This window comes from Lepidochelys olivacea (genome assembly GCF_965140295.1).
Source record: "Lepidochelys olivacea isolate rLepOli2 genome assembly, chromosome: 17".
NCBI classification, from domain to species: domain Eukaryota; kingdom Metazoa; phylum Chordata; order Testudines; family Cheloniidae; genus Lepidochelys; species Lepidochelys olivacea.
Window position 1 is genome coordinate 13,591,185 of NC_140427.1, and position 13,221 is coordinate 13,604,405.

Sequence of the window (13,221 nt, forward strand, 5' to 3'; positions counted from 1 at the left end):
AACCAGTTTTTCCATTTGCCAGTGTTCTAGGTCACACACAGTCCTGTTGACTGTCTTCCTTTCTAAAGAGAAATGCAGCTGGCCAAGTATAGAGTGTGCTGGGGTGCAGAGGATTTCTTATTTCTAACCACCCAAATACTGCCTCATTACATCAGTGAGACGCATGAAATAATCTTGTTCATTTGTAGAATATAAATTCAGTATGTCATAATCTTCTATTAAAATGAATACAAGGGACTGATCAATACAGTGATGCACAATATAAGAACCAAGACAAGAGAAGTAGGCAGACAGGAAAAATATCAGAGAATACTAGATATCCTAGGCCTGATTCTGATCTTAGTTATTTCCATGCAACTTCTAGCATAAAATAATGAATCAGTGTTGGATGAAAGAAAAAAAAAAAACAAACAAACCAAGGAAGAAAGCAACAGTGAGAGGATAGAATAGGAAAAAGGTACAGGCTGGAGTTCAGGATTTTTTTTATTATTGTTATTAATGCCCCAGAAGAGGAAACAGTATACAACTGCCACAATGGGGATTTTTACACTCTCTCTGCATGGAAATTATTGACTCCCCTATTGGTTTCTCTGACCTAGGAAAAAAAGGATGCTAAAGAAACAGCCATTTCCATCAAAATACCACCTTTTGAGAAGGAGTAAGGATGTACTGAAGTGTTATTGCAGGGCAACTAACATTCATATGGGAGTGGGCATTACAATTCAAATTTCCTTACCCCCTTATGAGAGAGGAACAAACAGTAACACACTCAGAACTGAATAGCTGGAGCTTTCCGACAGTTATGAACAGCTTCCGCCCCCCCCTCCACACACACACTTTCTGCATGCCTTTGGATATTCAGGTTCCAGCTGGCATCAGAACCAGAAGGGCAGGGTATCATGAGAGGAAAACCCATTCTCATGAAACCACCAGCCCAAGCTTTCCACACTTGAGAAGTTCAGAATCTCTTCTGCTCATCTGAAAGTCTGATATTTGAGATATTCCAGTTTTGACAGTCATTTGAGGTTCTCTCATTAGTAATCTGACCATGGAGGCGGCAACTTCATGTCCATGTTATAACTAGGGTACGGGGAAGCCATATCAAAATTTAGTGATTACCATGCTTGTTTGGAGAAGGTTTATAATCACTAGCAGTAAGTCAGTGCTTGCCATAATCAATCAGCTATGCCCTCTCCCCCTCCCCTACACACACCAAAATAAGAAAGCTATTTGCTGCCTAGCAAATACAGATAAGACAGATTTCATACTTCCTGCAACAGCAAACTTAATGATACGCCGAGTTGCTATAGCACTTTAGTACTGTAGCAGAGGCTCCCTAAGCACTTGCCAAATACTAAATCATTACAATAACCCTGCAAGATGGGGAGATGAAGACTTGGAGGGGTAAGCTGGCTTGTACAAGGTCATGGTGTGAGCCAGTGGTAGAGATTAAAAAAATGAAACAACCATAACTCCTGACTTCAAATATTGTCTTTTAACTAGTAGATAAGCCTGCTTTTCTACAGGATATTTAGAGAAAAGTTTGCCCACTGTTCTGTAAGTCATTTTTAATAGGTCTCCTTTTGCCTGTACACTGAAAACTTTGAATGCGCTTCCAGGAAGTGATGTAACCATATTTAACCATGGCAATTGGGCACAATATTTAGAGCGAGTTGTCTGATGAGACCCCCCGATCTGGAATACTTCTGCTCAGTTCTGAGCACCGCATTTCTGAATTCCTTCCAATTTGACTACATCTTTTCAGTCAAGACCAACACAAATGATTTATAAGGAAAGATTAATGGAGCTATATCTAAAGGACTGAAGAGATGGTCAGTTCGTGGATTAAACAGCAGTAAATGTAAACCCTTCTAATACTTGTAAACAGTGTTTCAATGCCAGGAGGAGACAGCAATGGGTTAGGAGTTTTAACTAGGAGCAATGGGTGAAGTTAGTGAACATGCAGGGTGAATACGATGAGAATTGATCACTTGATTGTTTTACAAGCCTTTTGGACAAAGCATTAGAAAATACACTGCAAGAGAGCAAATCCTGCATTGACAGAAAGATGCACTAGATGACCGTAATACATGTGTCATCAATATAGAATCCAAGCGAAGTTTCCAATGTTGCTCTAAGGACTATAAAAGAAAAACTGATCTGGGGTTGTGCGAGGATACCTGGCGTATCAGTCTGTATTGAGACTAAGAGGGCTTGAATTTAGCATGTGCCAGGACTGGGCAACATGCGGCTTGACAGTCTCCCTTTGACGTGCACAGTGGAGAATTTAGATTACTGGTATGGAAATCCAGGGGTGGAAATCTTTATGGAAATGTAACTTCTTCTTAATCAGAAGTCAAACAACTGGGGCTGTCGAGTCTGGGGGAATCTCAAAAGGAATAGACTAGAGGTTTAACCATTCAAAAGTCAGACCAGTGAAAAGGGTGGGGTAAAATTCAATTGATATGGATTTTTTTTGCAGAGAGGCTACAGATGCAAGAGATGTTAAGTGCTTATTATGATACAAAGAAAAACTGGTGAAAGACTAAATACTTCCAGTTGTAATACTCCTCTATTTTTTCCCTCCCACTTTAGTTCACTCCCAGAAACAGAACAGACAGACCTGTGTACGGAAGAGCCTTATATGTGCATTTGCCATGGCCTTTATTATAAGTGTCATGCTGATTGCAGCCAACCAGATCCTCCGGAGCGGCATGGAATAGCCTTTCAACATAACACTGTGAACCAAACTAACCATGCATGCGCATGCCAACGGGTGAACTTTTTCCTCAATCAACTTTGAAAAGGGAAATAAAGAAAGAGGCGGGCAGATAAAGAACCAGTCGACAAGGAACCCGAGGCCAGCAGTGTAATACGTCTTGTGAATCAACTACATCCTCTTGGCAGGGACATAAAAGGGCTGTCTTAATGCTTTAATGGCTTAGTTTCCTAATGCAATAAACATACAGGAGTCCTGAATTATTGCTTCAAAATGGCGGTGGTAACTTGAAGGAGGACTCACTTTCATCCAGAGTTATATTTTGTGATTCTGAAGAAGCGCAGCCTTACGAGCTATTTTTGTGGGACTGTCTTTTAACCTAGGGGGCCAACAGACTATTTTGAGTAGCTTTCCTGGAGTCCCATGTTCCCAGGAAGTCGATCATAGCGTAGCCACAAGCAAATACAGTTTGTTTTACTTCATCTACTTCGCTGTGTTTTCCCTTATGACTGTGCGCTCAAGTCTACGGCATTAGAGGGGAGCTAGAAAGTCCTTGTACAGTATTTTCAAATTTCAAAAAGGAAAATTTGCTAGTATTGTGCATTTTTTATTTTTTTGGTTTTAAACCCACCTTTGACACAAGATTGTGGGGGAAGCACTCTGTGCTTTTTTTTCTGTTTCAATCAGGGCTTTTAAAAGAAAAGGAAAAAAAGCTTGCTTTAGCACATGGGCATTTTAAAAATCTGTGCAGTCTTCCTACTGAGTCTGCAACCAGCGCTATCAATTAAAGATCATATTTGGCTCCATCTTTCTATCAGAGGTCACTCACTGGTTTTCAGCAAACTCGCTTTTGCCCTTGCTCTAAATTGGTCTTGCACAAGCGTCTCAGGCACCAAAAATCCTAGGAGAACTCTTCCAATAAAAACAATATTTTTTGAGTCCTGGCTCCAATTTCACGCTTTGTTAGGTGTCAGAAGTCTCTATGCTAGGCACCTTCTATTAAAAAAATATATATAAAGTAGCTCATACCTTTGACTTTTTGGTGTTGTTAGTTTTTGATCATTTGACTGTTCTGTCTTTTATCAGGGGCAGTTTTTCCCCTCGTGCATAGGCTCATGGGAGAGAAAACTGAAAAGCAGAAAGCAACAAGCAGTGGAAGAGCTCAGAGTAGAAAATACTGCCATATGTTACATAGCACGTCAGCCGTTCAGATCCTGAGAGTTACTCATTTTTCCTGGAAGAGATTTTCACGAGCGGCACAAACAAGATCAGGGAGTTATGTAGACAAAAGGTACAACATGTACTGGGACGAGCACAAGAACTACGCACGCTTGATGCCAGGATCAAATATGGAATTTTTATTTTTTTAAACAAGGCATGATCCTTGCATTTAGCTTTGAACAATCCTCGCGTGATCTGGGTACGAGGTAGGGGTGAAAGTCACCTGCTATCGTCAAATGGACAGTGTGTGTTCGGGGAGGAGAGAAGGTGTAGGCTGTATTTCTTTAGGTACCCGAGTGCAGGGGTAGAGCCCTAAGAGCTGCAGGAGTTGAGTGCTGCCAGCTACGTTAGATGCCCCCAAGGGGGTGGAAAGCGTCACTGTGAAAGTGGGGCCAAGGAGCAGGTGCTTCACCTTTTTAAAGGGAGGCAGAGCTTAGTCTCCAACACGCACTTCCCCCGGACTGTCAGTGGAACTTTGGGTGCGCCGGCCATAATCACTGCAGAGACGCACAGTGCTCCATTCCTTCTCTCCCCCCTACAATGCAGCCAAGCATCTTAAACCCTGATCTGTCCTGAAAACTAACGGTCTTTTTGTTTGGCTACCAGGTTGGTCTGTTACATGTAATGCGTATTTTTAATTTGGTCTGATTAGAAAGTGATCATGATGGAACCATTCCTTCCTCTTCTTCTGCCTCCTCCTCCATCTACAGACACTACAGACAATGGATGTGTTCAGTGTCGGTCATGGATTTGCATTCCTCTTCCCCCACCCCACCCCACCCCACCCCACCCCACCTAAATCCACAATCTTTTCATCATCCATCTTTTCCCTGTTTCTGAGCAAGACAACTTTAGTTTTCAAAGCAACCATGCAATTTTTCTGCTTAGGTTTCAGGACATGGTGTGCGTGCACACACCCCTCACCCCCCTTCATTTCTGTTCTACTGTGGCCAAAACTGGATCAATGGGTAGAATATTCTCCGAGAAGCATTCCTTCTCCCAGAAGGAGAGATTTACATACGGCATGGGACAGGAACGGACTTCAAAACCAAACCAAATCCTTGGAGAGTTCTAAACACATGCTTCTCGTCACTAGGGAACAGAGATAGAGTTAAAGGCTTTCTGCAAGGGACCCAGCAGATCTAGTCGACTAATGAGCATTGAGATCTTGATGCTGTAAATGTGGATGACAGTTTCACATCTCAGGGGCACGATGAAAGTGGCATCACTGGAACACAGCATCAACACTACTTATCACTGGGTGATGTTTATTAACAATTTGCAGTTATTGCCTGGAGGCTTAACACTTGCTTAATATTCCTAGTTGCCTGGTTGATGGACCATATTGGTGCCTTTTGAAAGTTAGAAACCAACATTCCACATGGAGAGCAACCGAAGCCGGAGACAAGCATTAAGTTATGGTCTGTCCCACCCCCACCCCCACCCCCGTTCACTTCCTGGGGAGCTGGATCAGATCACTGGGGCCAAATCCCAAGACCCTTCCCTCGGGCACAAAACTCCCATTGACATCAGTGCGAGTTTTGCCTGAGAAAACTTGGCTCCGGGTACATTAACAGATCAACATGGGTGTGTTGATCAGTATCGTAATAGTAAATGAAAGTCACCAGCGTTTGGCAAGTCTCACTTACTTTAATCATCCCCATGCCCTGAAAACAACGCATGGATTTCAGTAGGTGTTTGTGTTTAATGTTTTAGTTTATACAAAAAACAGGATTGTAATTTCATATTGTTCAGCCTAAATATTAAATTGATACTACTAGATTGTTATTAGGTTACATAAAAGAACTCAAAAACGTGTTCCTGTTCTTAGTCAGTTACTCAGAATAAGAGAACTCCAAAGCCATGTGATGCTTGATTCATAAATAGGAATTAGATTTTGAAAACTGATCCTTGACCACAGTTAAAAAGCTCTGTTCTCATTCCCCGCGTGGAGGGGAGCCTGGCATGCATCAGGAGTGGGATAAATCCCGCCCTCCAAAATACAGGCACGCAGTACTGCATGTTTAGTAATATTAACTACTGCACGTGGGCATGTCTTGCATATCGGTAACTCACTCCGCATCTTGCATAGCGACACTACAAGTTCCATGGGAATTTCAGGGGGTGCTCCACATTGCCTTTTCATACCAAATGGCAATCGCAAAGGCAACCCTGGCTATACAAGATGTGCACAGTGTCACAGAAACATGCAACAGTTTCTTAAAGAGAACACAGCCCAATTTCATTAGTGTTGGTCAAACAGTATTCAAGCCAAGAACTGATAAACTTAGCCTGCCTTTTGGTTCATGCATCATTCCCAGATTCTGAAAATACACTTGTATCTAAGGGCTTGTCTAGGTGGAGGGTTGCACTGGTTTGTCTAACTATGTGAAATTCAACAGATTGATTTAAACTGGTGGAAAACCTCTGAGTGGACACACTTATTTCAGTTTAAGTGTAGTATTCTGGTTTAGCTAAACCAAACTAAAACAATGAGTGTGTGTCCACACATTTGGATTGCATCAGTTTGATCAAACCAGTGCAAGTCTGCATGTAGAAAAGCCCTACGGTTTTGCTACTGATTGGACGGTTCTTACGTCAGTTGGTGAATGGACAGCCACAGGCATCCGCAGTGTGGGACTGATCATATGGATGTTAATGCTTCCTATTGGAAGGACAAACTTTTTAAAAACAGGTGACTACTGAACAACAAGAAAGAGCCCATCTGATAATAATTGGAGAGGCATTTGGTATTTGCCAATATTACTGCGGACATGGACCAAATCTGGAAATTCATGAGCAGTTCAGCGTATGAGCCTCCCAAAAAGCGGAATAGGAGGTTGCTGGTTTGTTAGTTACAGTGCCAGCTTGCCAAACCTGTATCGAGCTGGGTAAGAATCCCTGTAAGGAGGATTCTGGCTCGGTCTTACGAGATCCGAGATGAAATTTTCGGCTGGTTCAGGAATCTTTTTCATCCTGATGCTTTACATTTAAAAAGGTAGATCCTGGTTTTCAAAAGATGTGGAGCACCTGGTCACTTCAGTTGGAATTCTGGGCACTCAGCACCTCTGAAAATCTTTTGAGGCTTTCGTAGGGGTTTATTTATGGTACAGTCTTGGATCAATAAGCAAGACGGCTTTCTGTTTCTTTAACCTTTTGCCCTACGGGATCAGAGAATCTCTGGGCAGCCTCAAGTTGAAGTGGTGGATGAATGAAGCTGCAGCTAGGGAATAAGCGAGTGGGTCAAAAACAACATCAGAAGTAGCAATTTACATAATTGTCAGCTGAGCAAATTGAACATGATAGGCTCACACTGTCCAACTAGCAAAGTTACAAAAGCACCAGAATTGACCTTCATATACCTTTAACCACTGCCAAAGGAGAATCTGAAGTCAGATCCAGTATCTGTGTGGACTGAGAGGAAGTTACAAAATGTTACCATGCAGCATAACTGGGAACAATTGTCTGCTACCGAGTTGGTACTCACACCATTGTTAAGGTTACAGCAAGATTTTCCACAAGAGAAGGGTTGCAGTAAATTAGGGTATGAATTCAATTACCAGTCAGGAAATAATGAGCATTTTACCCAGCCATATCTTAGAAAATTGACTCTCTGGAATAGTTATCTTATGAAAATTAGCCACTAGTGTCTCACTTTCCTTTTTACTTCACTGTAGCTACACAATCCCAGGGTCAAAGAAAACTCTAAACCACACCCCAACACACACTGAAATGTTTCAAGTTGTCTAGGCTAAGACAGAGTTCAGCACCACAAATTTTATCCCCATCAAGAGTTGTGCATTGAGAATTCTGTCTGAACCCATTTATTAGCTCTGGTCTCTAATGCCACCTCCATGGCCCTGCTACCTAGCCTGCCTCATCAGCTCTGCACCCCACAGAATCTCCCCAAGAGCCTCTGACCTGGGGTGGCAGAATAGATGGGGACAGAACATGGAAAGAGTGTAGAACATGGAAGAGGATACTTTCTTCTCAGCCCACCTCTTACTCCTCCCACAAGATAACCCTAGTCTAAACTTGCTGAGGCCAGGGTTAAAGTTGTGATTTTGAGGGACTGGGTACAGGCAGTTCACATTGCGTATTCTAGGTGTGTACCTGCACACTGATGTTTAGATGTCTGAATTGATTGGTCAGGAAGCTGGTGTGGCTTTTACTGGCAATGTCCTTGAATTCTAGTGACTGTATCAAAAAGGTAATGCAATCACAACCTAAACTCCACATTAACCAAGGGGTTTAGATGGTTTCAAGAATATGTCATCATCCTAAGATTATCAGTCACAGCATCCTAGTGAGCTCTCAGCTGTCTATGTTATTGATCTGAATGAATGCAGAAAGCCCAGAACAAAGACTGTACAGTAATTAGAGAGAATCTTTCTGTGCTTAAAGTGTGTTTCTGGCTTCCTATGAAGAACTCAAAGAATGCCTGATGGAACTTGGCACAGGACTGTGAGCCCTATCCACAGTTCCAATCTTATAGATGAAATTCCATTTTGAAGTGCTCACATAATACAAGGAGCATTATGCCAGTCTCTCTCCCTTATCCAGTCAAGATTTTATACTCAACTGCAACTTTTATGCACTTGTGTTCACACACACACACACACACTCTGCTGTCAAGAACTGTTGTTCCTCAGAAGCAAGAAATTAACAGTCCCAATTTAGCTGTAGGTCTGCGACAGGAGAAATGGTATTTTGATCATTCACAGAAAGGAGTTACAATTAATAAGAATGAGGCTCTCTACTTTACCACCAGATACAATGAATTATTGAGTTTCGGGTCTTTTAAAAAATTGGTCATCTTAAGTCTGACCAAGTGTCTTGATTCATATATATTCATGCTTAAATGGAGGAACAACACGTCTTATAGCAGCCATATCTTAGTGAAATAAGAGATTATACTCTAATTGATGTCAGGAAATCTAGTGGCAGAGCTGTCAGTTTCTAGGAAAGTAATGGGCTTCATTCTAAGAATTCACTTTCATCTCTATTTTGGCTGCTACTTTCATGAGGCCTATCATTGATTCTTTTATTCACGTACATGAATTTTAACTTTCTGGGTCAAAGGCAACACTCCGATTTCTGGCAGAAATCTTTCCTATAAATCTCAGAAATATTCAGCATCTCTGAATGGACTTGCCAATTTAAGTCTGCAAATTCTAATGCGCTCTCATTTGGAAGGAAGAGGGGTAAGTTAAACCCTAGTATTCAGCTAAAATCCATGGCAACTTTGCTTGCAGTTGAACAGAATTGGGAATGCATGACTTCCCCTCCCTGCCCTATGGTCAGCTACACTGAAAATTCCCCTTTTTCGGGAAGTAACATGAGTGATTGTGGGGAAAGAGATAATGGGAAGAGTTGGAGTGGTGAGTTTCTTCTGAGCCATCCAAGGAGAGATTTGAAATACCAAGGTCATTCCAGGAAGATGCAGCAGCAACCAGAGATCATTATATTAGTGTCACATTTTTATTTGTTGAAAATTTTCTGACCAGCTCTACTCGTTCAGTAAAGTATTGTCAAAACATGCCATTGTCAAAAATGAACCGTTTCAGAAAGACACAGCTTTTGAAGAACTTTTCCAGCTACAGGGTGGACGTGAGAGCATAACCTGACCTTTTTGATCTGAAAACAGATGTTTCGACAATTGTTTCACAAAAACTTTCAGAACATTTCGGTTTAGTTCCAATGCAGAACAAACCCAGATTTTGAAGCCTTGAAAGTTTTCACAGGCTGGTATTGTTGGTTTTCTGTCCAGTCCTATTCAAGAGTGATCATTAACAGGATCCTAAAGAGAAGTCTGTCTTTGCTTTGTTATCACAAATAGCCAGCCCCAAGGGCTGTTCTTTCTTCTTTTAAACTGCATTCCTCTTAAAATGGACTCACATCTGCTAGTCCTGTGTCTGAAACAGCAAACCTTTCCTCACATGGCTCCTGTGACTAAATCCCTGACCCTGCGAACAATTATGCATGTGCTTCACTTTACTACTGTGATTAGCCCACTGATTTCAAAATTAGGCATGCTCATGTTTGCAGAATTGGGGCCTAAAAGATCAGGACCCTCATATTGTACATCTGTTTTGATTTTACTTGTGAACAAGAGCTTCTATTTTCATATTCTTCCAGACTAACACACAGTATTAGCATTCCTGCCATCCTTGTCTAGACATGCCAAACTGTTCCTGTTTCATTCAGTGGCTCCTGTTCTCACAAATCCCATCAAACTACAGTAAACATATGGGGTGTGATTCTTCTCTCACATACATGGGTGAAATCAAGAGTAAATCCATTGAAGTCAAGTGAGTGAGATCAGAATCAGCCACGCTGACATTCATTTTATTGTAGGACCTGAGTAATTGATGCCTACTGGCTCAGCCATATGAAATCCAACATTACTAGTTTAATTTATATACCTCAGTGTTGCATCAGTCATTATTTCTGCTCCATTTCTCATTCAGTTTTTTTTAAAAAAAAAAAAAGTCATTTTTGCTCATTAACTGAAGACATGGTATTTTAATTAAGAACAATCACCGTCCACACATTCAAAACCATAATGGTTAAAAAAAATTAAAAAACCTTTGTACAAACCAATGTAAATATTAATATAAATGAACTTGGCATGCAACTTAAATTCTATGTTATTACAATGTTATCTGAGTGTATAAAGAAGTGTATAAAGAAAAACAGACTGCCATATGTACCGGCTGTTTCCTCTAACCAAACACCACTGTAAATATATAATGTGTATAAAAAGATTTTAATTTTACCATTATTTATGCAATAGAAATAAAGTTTTCGTTTCTTTTGATGAGGGATGAAATTTCTTTTTTGTTCTCATTTTGAAGCAGAGTCATTGATAGTCATTCATGCCCAAGAATGAGAAAGAAAGCAAGATTTGCATAAAATATACAGACTGAGACCCTTTCTTTCTTCTGAGGAATACATGAAGATTAAAAAAAGATTTGTTTTTGGCTTTGAAAATAGATTTACATATTATAAAGCTTGTTATTACAAACAGTGCTTTGGGCTGAATACTGGCACTGTCAGTTTAATGCTAGGATCGAGATAAGCAGCATGCGACATTACATAGAGCTTAGTAGGGTACTAAGAGACGGGGCTCAACTCCCTTTGTAGAGGTCAGAAATAATTTCCCTGCCATCAGTAGTGTTAGTGATGCAAGCAAATGGACAATGAGGCCCCGACTTTGTTGCACTGCAGTACTTTCCTGAACACTTAATGGCCTGATCTGACGCCTACCAAAATCAATGGAATGACTACCGCTGAATTCAGTGCAGGTCCAGATCAGATCATTACTGTGCAAGAATGTATGTACTAGCAGTAAGAACAGAGAGCGTACCTGAGACATCAGTTCTGCTCCTGACTCTGCCGCTACATAGGCTTCAATACCGAAAGCCGCACCAGGCAGGAAAACCCTGGTATTCTGGAGGGGGCCACTGACTCCAGCAAAGTTCTATGCAGCCATTGAGCAGCTTGTAGGAATGGAGCTTTGGTGCATGAAGTCACGTAACCTGCTCTTCATTTTACTCTGATCAGTTTTACAGATCTTCTTCTTCACCTACCTCCCGACTCACATCTACAGTGTGCTTCGAGATCTTTGGATGAAGGGCCGTATAGAAGTGTTTAATATCCCCAGAGCTATTAGAACAGTGTTCAAGTTAACTCTTGACCAGAGACAGATCAGAAAGTCTGAAATGAGACTACAGCTATCTGGAGTGACACCTGACTGCTTGATTTGTGCCGTCAAAATTAGAATTTGACAAGTTTCTGAAGTTGCTTACCCACGTCTTCTGACAAACAACAACAGGTGGGAAAACTTCAAGAAAGTTGCAGAATTAGTCTCTCTCCGACTCAGGTTCATATATTTATTACACAACTATTTGGACAAAAGTCTGCTGTTTCAGATGATGTTCCTTAAACTTGGAAGGTTCATCAGTTTTACCATGAATGATTATCCATCCACTAATTCATTTTACTTTTGTTTGTTGGATGACCAAAACTTTATAAACACAACCACCATTTGGTTTGCCTATTACACTACACAAATAGCAAATCTCAATATGAATAGAACTTAGTTAGAGATGACACTTCCACATACCCATGTATACTCTGTCCATCACCCCCCTCTTCCTCCACCTGATTTACATCTATAGCATTCATTTGCTAATGCTAATCCAGATGTAGTATTTTTTGATAAAGGCTAGTTAATACTGGAAAGTTTTCTTTGTTGTATTAAGTGCAGTTTCAAGTCCTCCATTTTAAATTGGCTCTTTGTTTCTTACTCTTGATAAGGTTTTTAATTAAAATGTTTTTGATTTACCTTCCATATCTTTTTCCAATTATTCTTCCACCCACAGAAGTTATCAAAACATTTGTAATTTTCTAAGCAAGTAATTACAGGAGATGTTGAGCACAGCTTCTATACATTATTGTTGTTGAACAGTTTTCATTAGCCTTCTTATTTTCACTTGCTCAGAACTTTCTGCAGCATCTCCCCTTTGGACTGAACGTTTCTCACACTCACCCAAATGTGGTGTGTGCACGTGCGCTGGACTCAGAACAAATTCCCTCCAGTTATTTGAGTTAGAAAATGTATGTGTAGGGGGAAAAAATACCATTAGTAATTTGAACAGGCTACAACAAAAAAAGTTTGAAAGAGGAAATCTGGAATCAAAATGAAACTCCTCTAGGAGTGGTGCATGGGATTGTCTGCGGTTTAAATTAGATGTATTAATTTACTATCAATTTGCGACATACCAAACGCACCTTTACAACATAGCAGAGAATAATACTTCTGTTCAAATCCTTTTCCCACTAAAATAAATAGCAAGACTCCGGTTGCCTTCAACAGGATGCAGATTTGGTCTTTACAGTTTATCACAAGTGGTACCCAGATATTTAGGCAGAACTCGAGCCAAATTTTACATTCTCCAGTGAATCAGTGTTCTGTTGCCACAGTTGGAATAACCACTGTTAGGAAACATCCAGGCAGTCACAGCGTTAAGACCATTTATTTATGGATTTCTACTAAAATATTCGAGTTTACTCATTCAAGAATGGCTAAAAATGCTGTATGTCCTATTTAATCCCTAGTATTATACCAGATTTACAATGAACATCATAATACTGGCCTGGGGGGGTGGGGGTGGTTATTGTAGTGCAATATGATAAATCCAACCTAAACTGGAACACAGCACTGGGAAATATACTCTACAATGTCAATTTATTGGTAATTATGCATAGTCAGCCTT

At 40.7% G+C, this 13,221-nt stretch overlaps 1 protein-coding gene and 1 long non-coding RNA gene across 5 annotated transcripts in view; one reads left to right on the plus strand and one right to left on the minus strand.

Moving 5' to 3' along the window:
• Positions 1–3,670, plus strand: part of CALN1 (calneuron 1) — a 200,873-nt gene extending 197,203 nt beyond the window's left edge. For all 3 annotated transcript variants that reach the window (XM_084650739.1, XM_084650741.1, XM_084650740.1), the window contains one exon: positions 2,596–3,670. In XM_084650739.1, coding sequence (XP_084506865.1) covers positions 2,596–2,723 — 128 coding nt within the window. In that variant the 3' untranslated portion in view covers positions 2,724–3,670. The remainder of the gene's footprint in view (positions 1–2,595) is intronic.
• LOC311532354 overlaps positions 1–13,221 on the minus strand; it is a 103,487-nt gene that overhangs the window by 37,247 nt on the left and 53,019 nt on the right. The gene's annotated exons all lie outside the window — the stretch shown is intronic.